The sequence below is a fragment of the Squalius cephalus genome (genome assembly GCF_949319135.1).
Source record: "Squalius cephalus genome assembly, chromosome: 6".
NCBI classification, from domain to species: Eukaryota; Metazoa; Chordata; class Actinopteri; order Cypriniformes; family Leuciscidae; genus Squalius; species Squalius cephalus.
In genome coordinates this window covers 8720241-8739559 of record NC_137127.1, presented here as the reverse complement: position 1 = coordinate 8739559, position 19319 = coordinate 8720241, and the positions used below count along the sequence as shown (strand labels likewise).

Genomic DNA, 19319 nt, shown 5'->3' with positions numbered 1-19319 from the left:
GTTGTTCCAAACCTGTATGACTTTCTTTCTTCTGTTGAACACAAAAGATACTTTAAAGAATGTTGGTAACCAGACAGGTGATGATAGCCATTGGCATCCAACAAAATATCTTCTTTTGTGTTAAACCGATGACAGAAAGTCATACAGGTTTGGAAACACTTGAGGGTGAGTAAATGACCGAATTTTCATTTTTGGCTGAACTATCCCTTTAAGTGTCCATTTATGTTTTGAGCCCAGTGTGTATCAGAACAGGCTAATTTTATGGGGTATTTTAAAATGAAATGCTTCAGAGTAATGTAACTTTAATGTTACATGACCATATAAGCTCTTGTTTCAGTACCATTTAACATTCAGAACATCAGGTGTGTGAAATACATTCATTCTGACAGAATAAGGAAATGGTCAGAGAGCCAAAAAAAAAGCCACAAAAAACCCCCCCAATAACCTTGAACAGTGAATTGACACTGTGCTCTAAAAATATGCAGCTGATAAACAAGCTGTAGGTTAGAAACAGGAGGGTCAGTAGGTCACGTCCAGTATTAACTCAAAGTGCTGTAGGGGGAAATAATTATTTGTAGAGATTTATATTTCCTCTGAGTAATATAGACTCTTCTGCTGTTAGCACAAACAGTGTTGTGAGTATTTTGGGAAAAGATGGAATGACATGCACTCCTTTAAGAGTTAATTGTATTTCTTGATTTGTGAAAGAAGAGCTATTAGCTCCTAATGGAGAGCAGTTAGATGCTGAAAGTGCATGACTCAATACTAGTTCCTGTGGAAAGAAAAGAAAAAAAATACTCGTTCCAAAGCTCAACTTCTGTGTTTGAGTTTCAATAAAAGATCCAGCCTCCCTGACCCCCCACATTCTCTTCTATGTTAACTTGTGAGTCACTGTATTTCCAGTGTAGAGTATGTGTGCTGTTTACAGCGGTCCTGTCTCTTGCTTCAGGTGGAGAGTTCCTTTAGTTATCTCGAGATCTATGCCATCATCATCGACAGCATTGAGCAGGTAAGAGATCTACAGCTACAACACGCCACGATAATGAACATTTAAAGTTGCTTATTAATCTACACTGTAACATTTGTATACATTTTATATGTTGCTTTGGGTTGAAGCATCTGTGAATTTAAAATAAAATATGGGCAGCTGTGATATAATACAAATATACCAATATATTTTCCCCATAAATTATGCAATTCATTATCTAACCTAAGTTCAATCCAATTGTTCTATTATTTTTTATTACAAATTCTCATCCTCCAAGGAAATATTATTACAATTTAAAATAATTGGTTTCTGTTTTAATATATTTTACATTTCATTTATTCCTGTGATGGCAAAGCTAAATTTTCATGAATTGTCTAATATGCTTATTTGGTGCTCGAGAAAAATGTGTTATTTATTAATATGGAAAACAATTGTGCCGCTTAATGTTTTTGTGGAGACTGATTAATCTTTTCAGTATTCTTTGATGAATAGAAAGTTAATTATTTAAAATAGATCTCTTTTGCAAGTAAAAGTTTTCACTCTCAATTTTGATCAATGTAATGCGTCCTAGTAGAATAAAAGTTTTAAATGAATAAATAATTTAATTAAAAAAATTACTGACCAAAAATACTTTAAACGGTAGTATAATATTGTCAAATATGATTTTTCTCTGTAAATGATGAGATAATACTTTGTAATTATAAAAACATTTTCAAAATTTACAATACAAATACATGCAAAAACAACTTTTCACAGACAGTGATGACAGTTCTACGGTTATCAACATCTTATATCTAGTAAAGTTTATCAATTTTTCATTACATTTTTTAGAATTATAACTCTATTGTTATATTCCCTTGGCAGTAAACTGTTAAAAAATGAATTACCACTGCTGTGAGGGTGTTTCTAATATAACGGCTTAGGGATTGACGGCAAATTTCTTCTGACGGCTGTAATCAATCTCGATATTTCCCTCTTTTGGAAAGTGGTGGAAACTCTATCATGGATTTTTTCTTTTGCCATTCGAGCAAATGGGAGTCGTGCAGTTTCTATTCACCACTAATGAAGTTTACCCAACTATGAGACCCCCGCTTTGAAGAACCTCGGAAATGTGAAAAGGGTCCAATAACACTTTTTTACTGTAGTATTTTGTTCTTTACATATATTTATAGTATAATGTAAACATGAAGTTGAAAATACAGGGAAGTTGAGGTCATTTTTCAACTCTGATGTTTTTTCCAGTGAGTAAAGCCTGTGGTTTTTAAACTGTTGTAAATGTCAAGCTGTTGGGGGCAAGCAATGGTGGTTCAGTAGTTTCATCTCAAAAGAAAGGTCGTCTTTCAATCAGCCAGCCAGTTAGTTATTTATCACTTATGTCACCTTGCACTTTGTGTTTGTGAGGTGGTTATCGAGACAGACAAGCAGAGCTACTTTCTTAGCCTGATGTCTGTGAGAGATCTGGAAGCTGTGGTCAGCCATGTCACCGCCTCACTCAAGAAGATCTTTCCTGATTCATCACCAGGGTGAGTGATCTGAGAAACATCACATCTGATCAAACATGGTGCGTTTGGTTTGGTACACGGTTTCACAGACAAGTCCTGGACTAAAATGCATGTTTGAGCTGTTTTAACTGAAAGCAACACATCTTAAAATATGTCAGTGGCATTGTTTTGTCTCATGATGCACACCAGTAAAGTTTTATTCTTGGACTTGAACTAAGGCCTATTCTTGGCTTAATCTAAGCCCTGTCTGTGAAACTGAGCCATAGTGTAGTGTAAATATAATATTAAACAAAGGTACATTGAGGTAATGTTTCAACTCTGATCTCTGACCAATAAATGAAAATTAAAGACTACACTCTTAGAAGAAAAGCTTCTGTATATCCCCCATTATGCTATTTAAAGGTTCCTAATTTTGTTTTGGAGGTCTCCAACAATAGGTTTGCAATTTGCATGCATCCAAAAAACACTTACATTTTTTCATAATATACATTGCACATCACCTCATTTCTCAAAGGGTCTGAAAACAATGATTCGGTCGAAGATTCAGTCTCTCTAAAGTCGCTTCATATATATATATATAATAATTTAGGGGATCACTTTATGGCTTTAATTGCGTTTTTAATTTTAGGTAAATTTTATGAGACAGCTTGTAAACATCCTTTATCACTAGAAAAAAAGGTAACACTTTATTTCGATGGTCCACTTTAGACATGATACTAACTATAAGTACCTTTGTAACTTCATGTCAACTAGCTCTCAATAGACTGTCTGCTTAGTATCTACTAACACTTTATTTTCATAGTTCCCCAATAGACATTCTACTAACTATCAGTAACTTTGCAACTACATGTCAACTTATTCTACTTACCTGAACCCTAACATCTAACCCTAATCTAACAGTCTACTAATACTCTAATGAGAGTTAGTTGACATGTAGTTGCAAATTTACTTATAGTTAGTAGAATGTCCAAAGTGGACCATTATAATAGTGTAACCGAAGAAAATAAAAATAACTTGCTAAACATGAAAGTATTACGCAATCATTTAAGACCTTTCTCCTAATATAGAACCTTTTTGGCATAAAATGAGTTCACTTGCAACAGTGATTTACATGTTTGTGTATTGAATATCTGGTGTAAAATCTGGGTCTGGAAACAGAACCACTGCGTTCAATCAATCACTGTAAAAAAGTGGATGATCTTTATGGAGTTTCATTTTTCCATATTGACCCTTATGATAAACTCTGATTAGTTAAACCATAAGGTCTTCTCCAATTTGACTCACTTCTTCTGGTAAGTATTAACAGATTTATCTGCCCACAAATGGAACAAACATGACCTTTGAATTTGTGTTGGCTGATGTGGTTACACCTTTATCTCCCCTCCATCTTTTTCTTGCTTTCAGGAAATTGCTGAAGAAAGTTCCTCCTGATCTTCAAGAGCGGCTATGCAGTCTTGCCTCCAGAGTTGAAGAACATGTGAATGGAGCAGTTGGACCATGTGGTCAGATGACAGTTGACAATCACATCTAGATGTTATTTAGATATCAAAGTGCTTTCATTTGATTTTTCTTCATCCTTCTTTTTCTCCATCCTTTCCATCCTCCATCTTGCTCTCCATCCTTTCTCTTCATCAGGGGGCTTTTCAGACACATATGCAGCGTTGTGTGACTTCAACGAGTTCCCATGCTGTGTGGAAGTTCAGTGGGTCTGTGGTAGTCACAACTAACAAGAATCGGATATGTCAAAGGTTTAGCAATGATGGTTTTAAGAACTGTTGCTTCTGTTTCTAGGATGTTGATAATATTTACCATGTTCAGAACTGTCGGGTGTTCAACCTCATCGACTTCAGTCATTTAGACAGCAGGTATACAATGAAACTTATATCTCTGGTTAAGAAAAATGTATTAAAAACTATGTATAATTTCTAATATCTAAATATATATATTTAATTGCTTATATATAAAACTTTAATATACACTACCTTTCAAACATTTGAGCTCAGTCAGGTGTTTGTATGTTTTTGTAAGTCTCTTGTTCTCATCAAGGCTGCATTTATTTAATCAAAAACACAGTTAAACAGCAATATTGTGAAATGTTATTACTCTTTTAAAAAAAAAAACAGTTTTCTATTTTAATATATTTTAAAATGTAATTTATTCCTGTGATGCAAAGCTGATTTTTCAGCGTCTTCAGTGTCACATGATCCTTCAGAAATCATTCTAATATGCTGATTTTCTGCTCAAGAAACATTTCTTATTATTTTCAATGTTGCAAACAGCTGCGCTGCATAATATTTTTTGTGGCAACCGTGATACTTTGTTTTTTTTAATTAAAAGTTTAAAAAGAACAGGATTTATTTGAAATATAATTTTTTTGAAACAATACGAAAATCTTTACTGTCGCTTTTGATCCATTTAATGTATGTAATGTGCTGAATAAACTAATAATAAAAAAACTTACTGACCCCAAACTTTTGAAAGGAAGTATTTTGAATAAATAAATTGATTAATTTATTTATAAATGTTTAATATAAAAATGGTCAATACTTCTTTTTTATGTTTTTTATAATAATACTAATAATAATATTCTGTTAATGTTAATAGGGACTTGGCTTTAGCAGTGGGCGCTCTGTCCTTCAACCAGTGGTTTACCAAGATATGCAGCAAGGACTTCAAACTGGTATGTACGGATACTACTGGGCTAATAATCATGCATACTGATAAAGAAAGCTGTTAAAGGTATGGTAGGCAATTTCAGAGAGGCTAGCTTTGAAAGCATAAGTTCCCACCCTCCCTTCAGAGCGTCTCCAAAGCCATGCATCCTCCAAAACGCATGATGGTACACAGCCAGAGCAGAGTCTACAAAACATCATGAGAGATGGCGTTAAATTACCTCATGTCTCAAAGTACATAACATTACAATAAACGTAAATAACTTGTAGAGGTCTGGCTTGTACCACCTGACTGCTGCAGATTCATGAGTGATCTCAGCATGAGAGAGAAAGAGTGGGGGAAGAGGGGAAGAGATGTATTCTGAGGTGAGACTTGCATCTCAAATAGTGATGCTAACTTTACAATAGAGAGTTCAAATCTGTTTTCTCAGAGAGTTGCCCTCTCTTCCAGTTCTTCCAGTTTTTCCAGTCTTACAGCCTTGTGGGCAAGTGCGCCGACTTGTATCGCCGTTGTGCTTCGGGCGACTCGAGTTCGAGTCCCGGCTCATGGACCTTTCCCGATGCCGTCCCCCCTCTCTCTCTTCCACCTCACTTCCTGTCTAGCCAACTGTCTATTCTAGCCTGTCTAGCCAACTGTTTATTCTAATAAAAGCAAAAAACGCCCAAAAAAATAAATAAAATAATAATAATAATAAAAATCCGGCGTTGATAGTGTTTCCAAAGAAATGCATAATTCCGAGTCTGGGGACGTGAACGGCTCTGGGTACATCAGCTAGAACATCACGTGTTGCCATCTCGTAATTACAGTAATCACGACATGGCGTGAGCGCAGCATAAGCTTGTTGTTTTGGTTCAGGAGGAACTGAGATGACTGCTGTTTGTTTGCGGCGCTTGGTGATTGTCTGTCTAGAACTCTACATAGCTTTACTGAACACACTGATGATGACGTGATGTCTGTGCGAGCAGGGTGTGCGGAGGTATGCAAATACTTATGCTGACAGGCTGGTTGGACATCGTATCATTTCATTTGGTCCGAATGCAATGAATTAACTTTTTTTTATTCCTGAGACTTCCACAGAAAAGATACATGTACATTTTTTAAATATTTAAACCACCTCTATTATTGATTGCTATCAGGATGTGAAGAGAGTTTCAACCAGTATAACAAAAAGTGTTTATGAAAAACATTGCCTTCCCTACTTTTAACTTGGAGCAGATTTGTTGTTCTTGTTTAGACTTGGCTTATTCAGTCATGTCAGACCTTCATCTCCTCTCGCTCCTGGCTGTGGAAAGGTCAGATATAGGCCACTTTCCAAATAATAAATTGCTGGTCTGACCATGACAACAAGACATGCTCAAGGGTGACTTTGATCTCTGTGTGATACAGTATACTCATTTAGATGAAGAGAGGATTTAAGGATGGGTAGAACAATGAATTGTTGCCGAAGCCACTTTCTTGAATCAATCAATCAAACAAGCGTATTCTTTAAAGGGATAGTTCACTTTGAAATTTGATTTTGGTATGTTTTAGCTTACCTCAAGGGCATCCAAGATGTAGGTGTCTTTTTTCTGCAGTAGTTTCAATTTTGATATTTTTAGGTCAAACCGTTCTTGTCTGTCAGTCATTTAATGCAGGTCTGTGGTCACTGTCTCAAAGAGCATGCACAGAGTCCAAATTAAAACAATTCCCCATCGTCCAAATTAAACAATTCCCCATCGTAAGTACTCATTGATGGCCTAAGACACGAAACGAGCGGTTTGTGTGAGAAAACGAACAGTATTTATATCGTTTTTACCTTTTGTACACAGCCACGTCCAAGTGATCTGAAGGCGCGGGCGCTTCCTATTGTGTGACGTGTGCGCAGACTGGTGCATATATATATATATACACTAGATGTCACCTTGTTCCAATGAACTGCCGTAGCCAAGGCGGCATCTATTATATATATCTATGCACCAGTCTGCGCACACGTCACACACCAGGATGCGCCTTATCTGACTGAGAGACAAGAACGGTTTGACCTAAAAATATCAAAATTGAAACTACTGCGGAAAAAAAGACACCTACATCTTGGATGCCCTTCAGGTAAGCTAAAACATACCAAAATTTAATTTCAAAGTGAACTATCCCTTTAATTTTTTCAATATTTTGTGGCTGCACAGATCACAATTCTTCCCACTCAACATGTTTATCATAGTGTACCATGCTCAATTCATGTCAATCTTGGTATGTCTGTTTGCCTCAAAAAACGTTGAGAACCTCTTCTCTTTGTTCTCAGACGCCTGATGTGCAGGAGCAGGTCCTCTATATGATCGCCCGGTCCTGTGCTCTGGAGGAGGTCAGTCTGGAGGCCAGCGGACTCAAAATGTGAGCTTAATCAAGGCCCTTGCACTTCTGAAAAGTTAAACACATTTACCCAATTTCTATGTGTTACTTTGAAGCAAGCTGACTCTTTTTGAATTCACGATGCAGGGATTTTGCTGTCAAGATGGCCTCCGCTCTTCGGGACAATTCTGCCTCTATTATCCATATCATCAACCTGTCTATCAATGCAATAGAGGATAAAGGTTCTGATGCGGATTCTCTATCTGAAATTAGGTTTTCTGTGGTTATAGGCTGATGTTCTGATTTCTCTGTTTACCGGCTCTCAGGTGTGATTGCTCTCAGTCAGAGTTTGTGCAAATTGTCCCGTGGCCTCAGTCAGCTGAACCTATCCAAGGTCTCCATGTCCCCAAAAGGTGCAGTTTTTATCTCTTACTCCTTTTGTACATGTCAAGATGCTGCTTCACGACTACAAAAAGTAACTAGATTCAAGATGATAAAGGGTTGGTTGCCATGGCATTGCTTTGTGAATGCTAATTTTGGGTCTTCCTGTTACACTAGGCCTCGGCTGTCTGGTTCAAGTTCTTCATCAAAGTACATCTCTCTGCAACACCCTTACCCACCTAGATCTGAGCGGAAACATCGGCTGCCTGGCCACAGAAGAGGCAGTGGTGAGTTTAAGAGAGCTGGGGGGATGTAGTGGCCTGGTGTTCACATTTCTACTTGCACTGGCAATATTTCAACAGGCCCACCACAAAAATAACTATTTATATTACATTAGATACTCTAACATTCAAAATATTTTGTTGTTGTTGAAAGAACTCACCCAGGCTACATTTATTTGGTTTCACTTGGCTGCATATGTCTTTTGTCATATAGGTTTTATTTATTGGCAGCATTGCAAAATTTAGCAAAAAAGAGTGAATAGGAGAACACTTGGGACTGGATGGCTTTGAAATCTCATGCTTGTCTGTCTCTCTTCTAGAGCCTCTTTAAGTTCCTGTCTGCTCCAAATGCAGTTTCTCACCTTGACCTCAGCTACACAGACTGCCCCCTAGACACAGTGAGTCCATCAGTTATATTCTAGATTTTATTTGATTGCTCATATTGTGGTGTAAAATGAATTAGCGAAGTTAAATACTGGCATATATAATATTCATCCAATATTAGCCCACGAGACTGGGAATGAGACAGTTTGTACCCAAAAGCTGGTTCAGTTGTTTACCAAATAATGCTTGAATTTTTCACTTCAGAAAAGAATCTGACGTACCTTTCTATTACTGTTTCTCTCTAGCTGTTTGTGTCTCTATCTGTCGGCTGCTGCACTACTTTGAGCTACCTCAACCTCTCCAGGAACACTTTTTCTCATAGGTGAGCCATCAAAAGTGACATTATGAAGTGTAAGCATCTCTACGTAGGCAGAATGTACATACTGATCTGTGTGGCTGTGCTAGGAAAGTACGAGAGGTCACGCGCAGTGTGAGGGATTTCTTTAGCAAGAACACTGTGTTAAAATACGTGGGATTGGCTGGAACTAAACTACCTCCAGAGGCTCTCAGGTATGGGCTTTGTTCCAATATTAGCATGAATGTATGTGTTATAAGCTTAAATTCCTTTAAATTTAGAATCCGTTCGCTTATGGTTTAAATGTCTGCAACGAGTTTTGTGCACAGCACCGTTCAAAAGTTTGGTGTCAGTAAAATGAAAAAATATTTGTTATCATTATTAATGTCCAGTGTTAATGTTGTTTAGATTGTTACTACAGGGCTTGGCCACCAACACTCATCTATCTGAGCTGGAGCTTGACATCAGCTGCTGTGAGGTACACACACTGACATACACTGACAGTATAGTATGAATCTTTTCTTAAAACTGCGTGTGATGTTGTGGTACATGTAGCTGAGGTCGGCTGGAGCTCAGGTGATTCAGGAACACATCTTCGAGGCCAAGGCCATCCGCAGCCTAGACCTGTCTGACAACGGTACAGTCTCTTATTTTATTCTCATTCACAGCTCCAGCAATTTGTTAACCTCCATTTATACCATCCTCTTTCTTTCTGTCAGATTTATTATATTGCTCTCACTTGACTGTCTCTTTCACAACAGCACTAGAGGGGTCACAGGGTCTCTCCTTATATCGGGTTATAAATCATATCTGAGAGATGGAGGCATAAATTAATCTGACTCGCTGTGTGTGTGCATTTGTCCTCTTGCCTCTCAGAAAACCTCTTCTTTTCATAAGATAAGAAAGTAGTAAATGGTGCGTTGTGTACATCTGTACAAATACCTCATAATATTTGCAGACATTTACAGCATTCTTTGGCATAGATTCTTTAGGAAAAGTCTGTGGAATGGATATAAACATGGAAAAATCTCATTGGTCAAAAATCCTAATTTTCTTAACAGGATTCTAAACATAAAATATGCACAGAATGTTTCCTAACAATTTTCACAATTTAACTGTTCAAATATTTTAATGAAGAATTCATGTAATTCATTCATGCTTCGTATTTTTGCTTTTAAGCTATCATTGTAAGTGTACAGGTTTTCCTTTGTTTTTTTGTTTTTTTTCAAACTAAGAGAAGTGAAATTCATCATCGTTGGTAATCAACAGCATGCCACAGATGCTGATGACCAAGCTTATCTTGTTTTTAACCCGGAATATTCCTTAGTTCATTGAATATATATTTGTAATATGAACTAGATATCTGCTTAATAGAAAAATAAATAATTTTGGATGTTTTCGATGCTTCTCGAAGCAACTAGTTTTGCTTTTCAAGACAGAAGCTCATGAAAATATTGAACCCTGGGAGAAGATGGAATCAGGCCATGCTATTTTTATAACCCAGGAGGAGACGAAGCAAATATAGGCGTTGTTGTGTCGGCTACATGAGGAGAAAGGCTCAACACATCAGTCAGAATAGCACATGACCCACTGGACCCGCACTGTGCCCCTGCAGGGCTATCATCACACCTGTCTGAACACATACAAACACACACACACACACAAAGGAGGGAGAGAGAGAGGCTAGTGTCAGTGTGATGTAAGTGAGAGAGATATTTGAATTATAAGATGTGAAAACATACTTGACTGGAGCACTGGAAATCATTTGATACTTGTAGTGATCATATGAAAGGTGCTGTAAGCGATTTATGGAATGGTATGCATAAAATTATCCTAATTCCCTAGATACAAGTACTTATTCATTAGATACTTGACTTATTAGATACTAGTACGTATTCATTTGATACAAGTACTTATTAATTAGATACTAGTACTTATTCATTAGATACAAGTACGTATTCATTAGGTATTTAATAGATACTAGTACTTATTCATTAGATACAAGTACTTATTTATTTGTTAGAACGTGTTCTTTCTACTTGACAGGTAAAAACTAGGGCTGTCAAACGATTAATCGCGATTAATCGCATCCAAAATAAAAGTTTGTTTTTACATAATACATGTCTGTGTACGGAGTATAATTATTTTCTATATATAAATACACACACATGCATATATTTAAGAAAATGTGTTATTTATATATAAAATATTTATATATAATATAAATTATATATAATATAAATATATATACACAGTATATACATGCAAATATTTCTTAAATATATACATGCATGTGTGTGTATTTATATATAGAAAATAATTATACACCGTACACAGACATGTATTATGTAAAAACAAACTTTTATTTTGGATGCGATTAATCGCGATTAATCGTTTGACAGCCCTAGTAAAAACACAATGTTTACGGCATGTAGATAGAAGAGGCATGTCTAATTTGGTAGCTAAGTGTGGTGGAAGTAGTAGAATGACTAACATGACTTGGAGGGAAATTTAATTATTATTAAAAACAAATCACAATTATTAATGCGATTTTTTTCTCTCTCAGGTTTTGAGAGCAATATGGTTACTTTAATTCTCTCCATTGGTCGCAGTCATTCTATTCGACACCTTTCAATCGGACGCAATTTTGCCATGAAGTCCAGGTAAGTGCCATGTAGTTTAGGTGTGGATTATTCCTGTTTTTTTAGATGATGTGTGTAATTTTTTGATTGTTAGATGGGGGATTGTTCAGGAGACTTGTTACATTTCTACATGGTTGTGCTAGTGGTGCTGAAATTACACATTTCCTTTAAAATGTTATCGCTTCCTCCTTTTCCTTTCAACTATTTCCCTTTTCTCTCAGAGCTCTTACAGATGTGTTGCACCGGCTTGTACAGCTAATTCAGGAGGAGGAGTGTGTGAGTACATCATTTTTAATGTCAGAAACCCTTCACACATACACTTTCCGTTATTCTATTAGAATCAGGCCTCAGTCATATCTGCAGCCTCTACCAAATGATATGAGTATTACTGCAAAATTGGATCACACGTCCCCCATCCACCATGGTTACGTACACCAGAACGTCCACCTACGGACCACAGCTCTCACATAACATTACCGAGAGTAGGAAGAGCTGCTATCTTTGCCTCAGTTAGCGGTGGAGATTGGAATGTGTGCTTCTGTGTGTTTTTGCGTCGATTCTTGTAATACTAGTACCACCAATAAAGAGAGAAGGTCCACAGAGACCCCCCCTCCCCCCTCCTTCATTTCTCCAGCAAGCTTTGAATTTTAATTACCCAGAATCCCTCTCCATCAAGGCTCGCCCGGTCTCAGTAATTACACAAGCAGCTCTGACTCATTAAAACAAACTCTCAACTTTATATAACTTTATCCACATTAATAAGAGCATTTATGCTCTCCAAAGAATCGGCGCTGGCCTCTCACGACCCAACCTGCTCAGTCAATACTGTTTCTTAAGCTAATGAGACTTGATAGAAATCTTAATGAGACTTACAGCCAAAGGTTAATGACTCCATAAAATGACTCTGAATGTAAGATCAATGGAAGTTGATAAAGAAAATGTATGATGTGCATTTGGCTTGGATAGTCACCTTTTTACTTTCTTTTTCAAACTTTTTAGCCACTGGAGTCTCTCTCTGTATGTGACTCAAAGTTAAAAACAGGCACCACTATCCTCATCAACAGCCTGGGAAGCAACGCAAGCCTGTCAAAGATTGATATCAGCGGAAATTGTATAGGTGACACAGGAGCAAAGATGCTAGCAAAGGCCCTCATGATCAACACCAAGCTAAAGTAATTTTACAGGCACACATGGTGACTTGCAGCTTTCTTTTGCTGAACTGGACATGTTCCTGTCAACGAGACATCATTTATTGTAGTTAGTCGTAGTTAGTTACAATAAGGTCTTGTTTGTTAACATTAGTTAATGCATTAACTAACAATGAGTAAATGTAATTTTACAGCATTTATAAACCCTTGTTACTTACAAAGAATGTTCATATTCATGTTAGTTGTGCATTATGAGTTAATGTTAGCAACTTTTGATCCTAAAAATGTATTAATAAATGTTAAGATTAACATTAGCTAAGACTAATGAATGCTGTAGAAGTATTGTTCTTTGGTAGTTCAATCCCAACTAATGAAACCTTATTATAAAGTGTCTCTGTTTTGCCCTGTTTTCTGACAGAACGCTGGTTTGGGACCGGAACAATGTTACTTCTGGAGGATTTATGGATGTGGCCAATGCCATGGAAAAGTGAGAGTAACCCACAGACCTAAAGGGGTTTTTCAGTGAATTGTATTTGTTAAAAAGTCTGTATTTGTTTGTGTGTTCAAACAGGAACTTGACACTACAGAACATGTCCATTCCCGTGAGTGATATTCTTCAAGCCTATCGAAACACCCCAGAGAAGACAGACGAAGCTTTACAGAAAGTTAGTTCTCATTTGCAGCACTATGGAAAGCCAGGAGAACAGATGGATGACAAGATATAACTGACTCTTTTTGTATGCATATATGTAGATCCAGACCTTTTTATACAGGAACAATCAGAGACAGTGTGCAACGGGTGAGGAAATGTGTCATCTACAGCATGGATTGAAGACCACTCGCTCTGAACAGGTTTGCCTGGATACATTCTTCCTATATGCCACTTATAGACTGTAATACTACGTACTAATGTGTCTGTCTCTTTCTCTTTGTGCTCAGTTAGTGCAGGATCTCTGTAAAAAACTACAGGAAAGTGTGCATCCTTTAACCTGCTATAATATACAAGAGGTGCAGTCGGACATTTTGCTTGCAGAGGAAGCGCTTCAACATGCAAAGACAGCCATTAGTGTATGAGATTACACATATACATGGTTTGCAATGTTACAGATTCAAAATCTGATCATTTTATACTCTACTGTTCAAAAGCTTGGAATCGCTAAGATTTTTGAACGTTTTCGTGAACGTTTAGTGCTCATCAAGACTACGTTTATTTGACCAAAAATCCAGTAAAAACTGAAATATTATTATCATTTAAAATGTACATTTACAATGTAAATGTAAATGCATTTAAAATAACTAACTATATTTAAAATGTAATTGATGGCAAAGCTGAATTTTCAGCATCATTGCTCCATTCTGCAGTGTCACATGATTATTCAGAAATCATACTAATATGCTGATTTGGTGCTCAAATCATATTTCTTACGATAATCAATGTTAAAACTTTGTGCTGCTTAATATTTTGTTGGAAACTGTGATACAGTTTTTTTTCGCCATTCTTTAATTAGTAAAAGTTTTATATGAAATAGAAATATTTTGTAACATTGTAAATGTCTTTACTGTAAGTTTTGATCACTTTAATGCTTTCTTGTTGAATAAAAGTACTAAAATCTCCCCAAACTTTGAACAGTAGCTAGTGTACAAGCCATTGCTGTTATGCAGTACTATTTGAAGTATTTTAAAAATGAGTGTACTTATAACAGGCCACACCAGATTTCAGAAATGTATGTGATAATTTATTTATATAATAAAAGAAAACTGAGAATTTAAAATTTACATCTTAAAGTTGTAGAATATGTAACATAAAATATTAAGACACATATGATGTGGACGTTAAAGATGCACTGCATAGTAGTAATGGCTGATATATTTTCTTTTTTAAGTTTTTATAACAATGTGGTGATGCCCTAACTCGTGGTGTTTGACATTTGGCCTTGCCTCTCAGTCTTTTGCAGGACTCTATGAGTTGGGCAGAGTGCCTTCTAGTGGTCACATGCTGAAATGCATTCTCAATGACGCAGCTACAGCCCTGAGGAGTGAGATCACTGAGGAAATCCAGGTAAAGTCATGCTTTTTGGGTGTGTGTTTGCATACAGAGCTCTGTTGTGTCTGTTATGTAGTACAGATTGCTTTAGTGGAGGTCTCTGTAATTCAATGGCAGTATAAATCAGACTTTCTTTTGTGCTGTGCAGGAACTGGCTACGGCAATGCTGCAGTCCGCCCAGCTGACCTGCCCCAGAGTCGTCCAGAGGTCAAGTGTCAGCGAGCAGCTGGCGGATCGTGTGGCCAAGAAGACACGTCAGGCTGCACACTTCATTCAAAAAACAATGCAAGAGGCAGAGAACAACATCAAAAACAAGCTCAGGTGCGACACACATCACTATTAACAATATTAAACTCTTAAACTCTTAAAAAATATGTATTTGTTACTCATGTTTACACCTCTCACTCTTTCTCAGTGAACTGAAACTGTCTGTCAGTGTCTCTCTGGTGGAAAGTATAATTGATGAAGTTCTTCAGGATTTGTCAGTGGCTCAGGAGAAGCTGGTGAGGGTTTGCATTTATGAATGTTTATTGTGCACATGAGAATTGTGTGTGCGTATATGACATGCAACATATATCTCTCTTGCTTTTAGGACAAGCATATGAGGGAGTTTTCCCAGTCCACCAATATCAAGGCCAATGTTCCTCAGCTCAGAGTGATGGAGCATGAATTCCCTACAGATGATGTGAGATGATTCGATTCTAGCATTCTGATCCGCCACTTACTTACGGCTAACATACACTAACTCTTAAAAGTTTGGGGACAGATTTTTTTTTATTTGAAAGAAATTAATAATTCTATTAAAGGTACACTATGCAACATTTTGGCCCTCTAGCAGTTAAAAAACAAAACTGCATGCACTTTGCGTAAGAACATTGTTTTGGTTGTGCTTTGACTCTGCCTGACTGTGTCTATGAATATGGTTATCTTAATGCTCATAAAACATTCACTACTTGGCTTAAGAGATATAATCAATTTAGATAATGTAGCTATACCCATTAATAGACACAGTGATTCCTTGAAAATAAATCTAGACCATAAATAAAACCATCCCATCAGGTCTGAAATATAAACACTTATAATAGGCTTACCTTAGTGAATCAAGGTAAGACAAAAACACGTTTTGGAAGAAGGATTAATGATGCATTTACTCGTTATTTAAATTTGTTTAATTTTGAACACAAAAGTTACATAGTGTACCTTTAAGCAAAGATGCATTAAAATGTTCAAAAGTGGTGGTAATTTTATTTCAAATAAGTATAAAGCATGTAGTAATGCCCTATTCTGCATGACCATATTCTACATTCCATAATCCTGCCCAATACCTAAACTTAACAACTACCTTACTAACTATTAAAAAGAAGTAAATAGGAGTTTATTGAGGCAAAGTCGTAGTTAATAGTTAATTAATAGTGAGAATTGGACCCTAATCTAAAGTGTGACCATTTATTATTATTTTTTTGTAATCCAGATGTTAAAACCCCACTTTTGCAATTCAATTGCTGTGCGATGTGTGCTTATATCATCTGTGGCTTCAACACGGCTCATCCAATCAGAATTTAGAGTATCTGTTTTAGAATTTGAACTCCATTATAAATTCAAGTTGTTGCAGTAATGTAAATGTTTTTCTCTCTGCGTGATCATAGTACGTCCCCGTCATCTGGAGGAACAGCTTCCACTCCCGTAGCATCCGTCCCGCCCCTTCAATCAAAAGTAAGTCCCTTGTGTCTTGATGCCGACAAGTGCTTCTTTCTCTCTTTCCATTCGTCTCTGCTTTTGCGCTCCTAAATCAAAATGTGATTGGGTGCAGCTTACACTGGTGACACCATAGCTGCATGTTTCTTAAAAGCTGATTGGCTGTAAAAAAAAAAGACAAAAAAAAGAAAGAAATCCTGGCACCACAGCTGTTGAGGTCAGAGGTCTGTTTAATCATGCAGTCATCAAAGATGTCAGAACAGGAGGGGTTAAAGTCTCTTATCTGAACAAAACCAGCATGATATTTACACATCCGATCAAAAGTACTGTCAGTATCCCGGTAGCAGGACACTTGCTGCACTTAGTTTATTGACTTTTTACTCTTATCATTTATTTTAGTAATCATTATAAATTAGGTATCATTTGAAAGCTTAAACACTCAAAATGCATCATGTGAAAACCATTTTTTAATTTGGACAACGGTACTTGAACACCTTTTGGCGGGCTCAATTTTTTGTGATATAAACTTTAAATTTGGAATACAATTTGGTTAGACATACAGCTTTGATTTTCTAGCAGTTTTATTTTGTAAAATATATATTTAGCATCATATAAAAAATGTTTAGTATAGTGTTTAGTTCAGCATTTGCTTTACTGTAACCCTGCAAAAAATGGTGCCTTTTTCTTCTTTAAAAAGAGTCTAACCTTAGGTCTGTATTCCAAAGCATTCATTAATTACAACCATTTAGGTGCAGATCTATGCTCAAAAAGGGGGGTGGCAGTTAAAAGGATATGGTTAGTCAGACCTCATTCAACGACAACCTTTACCTAATCACACGTAAACTGATTTAATGTCAACCCAATGTGTGATCAACTTGTGCAAATGTGTGAGAATGAGTGTGTACGTGTTGCAGCATTTATTGTAGTAGTGCTATAGTGCACATGTGACATCAAAAGCATGCTTTGTTGTTTGAAGGCCTAGCTGTGAGAGCGGGATCCCCCTCTCATGGGATTTCCCCTCCCTCTCTAATTGGTGTCTATCTGTGGTGTGTGTATGAGCCTGAGACAGCGGGGTTTGATTTTGGGAGGTCCCACCCTGTCTCTACTATATATAATCAGCTGTGTAACACACTGCTGGCAGCAGCTATAACTGGAGCATAGCCCTGTTACTCTCACACCACTGAGCCCCTCAGACGAGGGAGGGGGGCCACCCGCTTACAACCATGACACAACCCCTCCCCCAGTCCCACACCCTTCTCTTCCTCTGCTCTTTTGTGTATACCATGGTGTATACCTGTCCTCCTTTTCTCATTCCAGTCACATTTCACCCCAAGATAAGAAAATGAAGCCTGTTAGTAGGACAATTTTTTGTATTGTGACATTTTTATTATCATAACTGTAATGCAAAGACCTAATTTTTTTTTTTTTTAAAGAAATAAATGCTAAAGAAATTGATCAAAAGTGACAGCCACAAGACATGTATGTTACAAAAGATTTATTTTTCAAATAAATGCTGTTCTTTTAAACTTTCTATTCATCAAGTAATCCTGAAAAAAAAATGCACAAAAATGTTAAGCGACACAACTGTTTCCACATTGATAATAATAAGAGCAGCAAATCAGCATATTAGAATGATTTCTGGAGGATCATGTGACACTGAAGACTGGTGTAATGACGTGGGTATAAATAGTTAAAAATTTTGTAACAGAAAACATTTTAAATTGTAATAATATTTCACAATTTTCCTGTTTTTCCTGTATTTCTGATCAAATAAATGCAGCCTTGCAAAGAGGCTTACCTCTTGTTTGGATATATGCATAAACTTGTATGTTTGGTAGTATTTTTTTATTTATTTTTACTGGGTAATTGATGTATTTCAGTGATTGTTATTGTAATACAGTAAAAATATTACAGTAATGAGAACTGCCACTGAAAATAATGAAAAAATACTACAGTAAAAATTTGTGGGGGAAATGCTTAATTGTAATAATAAATAATGTCACAGTGCGAAAATCTGTAATCCTCTTCATTTAGACATGATTTCCTATATGCAAACTATAATTCTAAATAAATACTGTATTTTTATCGGAGATGACACATTTTCTAGACATGTTTTTGGGAGATTCCTCGGCAGCCTGCATCCGTCATGTGAATATCCTGAACCCTTCGTGATATCCAGCTTTATCTTCCCCCTTGCTTTTTCCGCTGATCTTTTATGCTCCCTCTCGCATCCTCTGCTGTAAATCTGCAGATCCATCGCTCCATCTCGATCTATTTCTTCCTCTCTTTGTAGATACACACATCATACAAGCTTCAGTCTCACCCCTCCCTCACTATCTCCCTCTGTTGTCCCTTATTTCCTCCCTCTCCCTCTCTGCAGGTTTGTTAGATGTGGAAGGGGAACAGCAGGCGCGTGCGGCCACACATCCCCAGCAGGAGGTAGAGGAGAGAGGAGGGGGATGGCCTCAGGTCTCCAGGGTAGGAACGGAGGAGAGGAGGCGGGCCCTGTCGTTGTCGTTGGTGACGGGTCTGTCAGTCACCGCGGCAGGCCAGCTGAAGCCAGGAAGCTCCTCCTACTCGGGGAGAGAGGCGGATGCTGCTGCTGCTGCTGCTGCCGCTCTTAGCAACAGAGAGCCCCGGCGCTCGGAGCCTGCACCTCCTCAGCCCCCTATGGACCTGCCCATCGAAGGCCACACACTGAGGCACTACACCCGCTCCAGGCCCAGACCCAACCGCCGGAACAGGCAGCCTCCCAGCAAGCCGCAGGTAAGACGGGAGGGTCGGGAACCGAGAAGAAAGGAGCATGGGAAGGGTTTCGAGAGGCTGAGATGGGGACGCTGCTGGTGGAGAGAGAGGGGGAGGGAGACTGCTTTCTGACGGCACTGCTCAGGTTGATTCGTCCGCAGACACCCAGCTCCTCCAGGCTCTCTCTCACACCGTCTCCTCCACCCCATCTCCTCA

The 19319-nt window shown here is 37.5% G+C and overlaps 1 protein-coding gene across 2 annotated transcripts in view; it reads left to right on the top strand.

Moving 5' to 3' along the window:
* carmil2 (capping protein regulator and myosin 1 linker 2) overlaps positions 1–19319 on the top strand; it is a 41595-nt gene that overhangs the window by 4301 nt on the left and 17975 nt on the right. For both annotated transcript variants that reach the window (XM_079873995.1, XM_079873996.1), the window contains exons 4-31: positions 950–1009; positions 2390–2511; positions 3895–3992; positions 4126–4196; positions 4282–4355; positions 5095–5170; positions 7442–7530; positions 7636–7730; positions 7815–7901; positions 8047–8156; positions 8471–8548; positions 8780–8856; positions 8940–9044; positions 9238–9307; positions 9385–9466; positions 11396–11492; positions 11693–11747; positions 12471–12643; positions 13038–13106; positions 13191–13284; positions 13373–13471; positions 13559–13687; positions 14565–14678; positions 14812–14984; positions 15079–15166; positions 15256–15348; positions 16310–16376; positions 18739–19124. In XM_079873995.1, the coding sequence (XP_079730121.1) occupies positions 950–1009; positions 2390–2511; positions 3895–3992; positions 4126–4196; positions 4282–4355; positions 5095–5170; positions 7442–7530; positions 7636–7730; positions 7815–7901; positions 8047–8156; positions 8471–8548; positions 8780–8856; positions 8940–9044; positions 9238–9307; positions 9385–9466; positions 11396–11492; positions 11693–11747; positions 12471–12643; positions 13038–13106; positions 13191–13284; positions 13373–13471; positions 13559–13687; positions 14565–14678; positions 14812–14984; positions 15079–15166; positions 15256–15348; positions 16310–16376; positions 18739–19124 (2931 nt within the window). The remainder of the gene's footprint in view (positions 1–949; positions 1010–2389; positions 2512–3894; positions 3993–4125; positions 4197–4281; positions 4356–5094; positions 5171–7441; positions 7531–7635; positions 7731–7814; positions 7902–8046; positions 8157–8470; positions 8549–8779; positions 8857–8939; positions 9045–9237; positions 9308–9384; positions 9467–11395; positions 11493–11692; positions 11748–12470; positions 12644–13037; positions 13107–13190; positions 13285–13372; positions 13472–13558; positions 13688–14564; positions 14679–14811; positions 14985–15078; positions 15167–15255; positions 15349–16309; positions 16377–18738; positions 19125–19319) is intronic.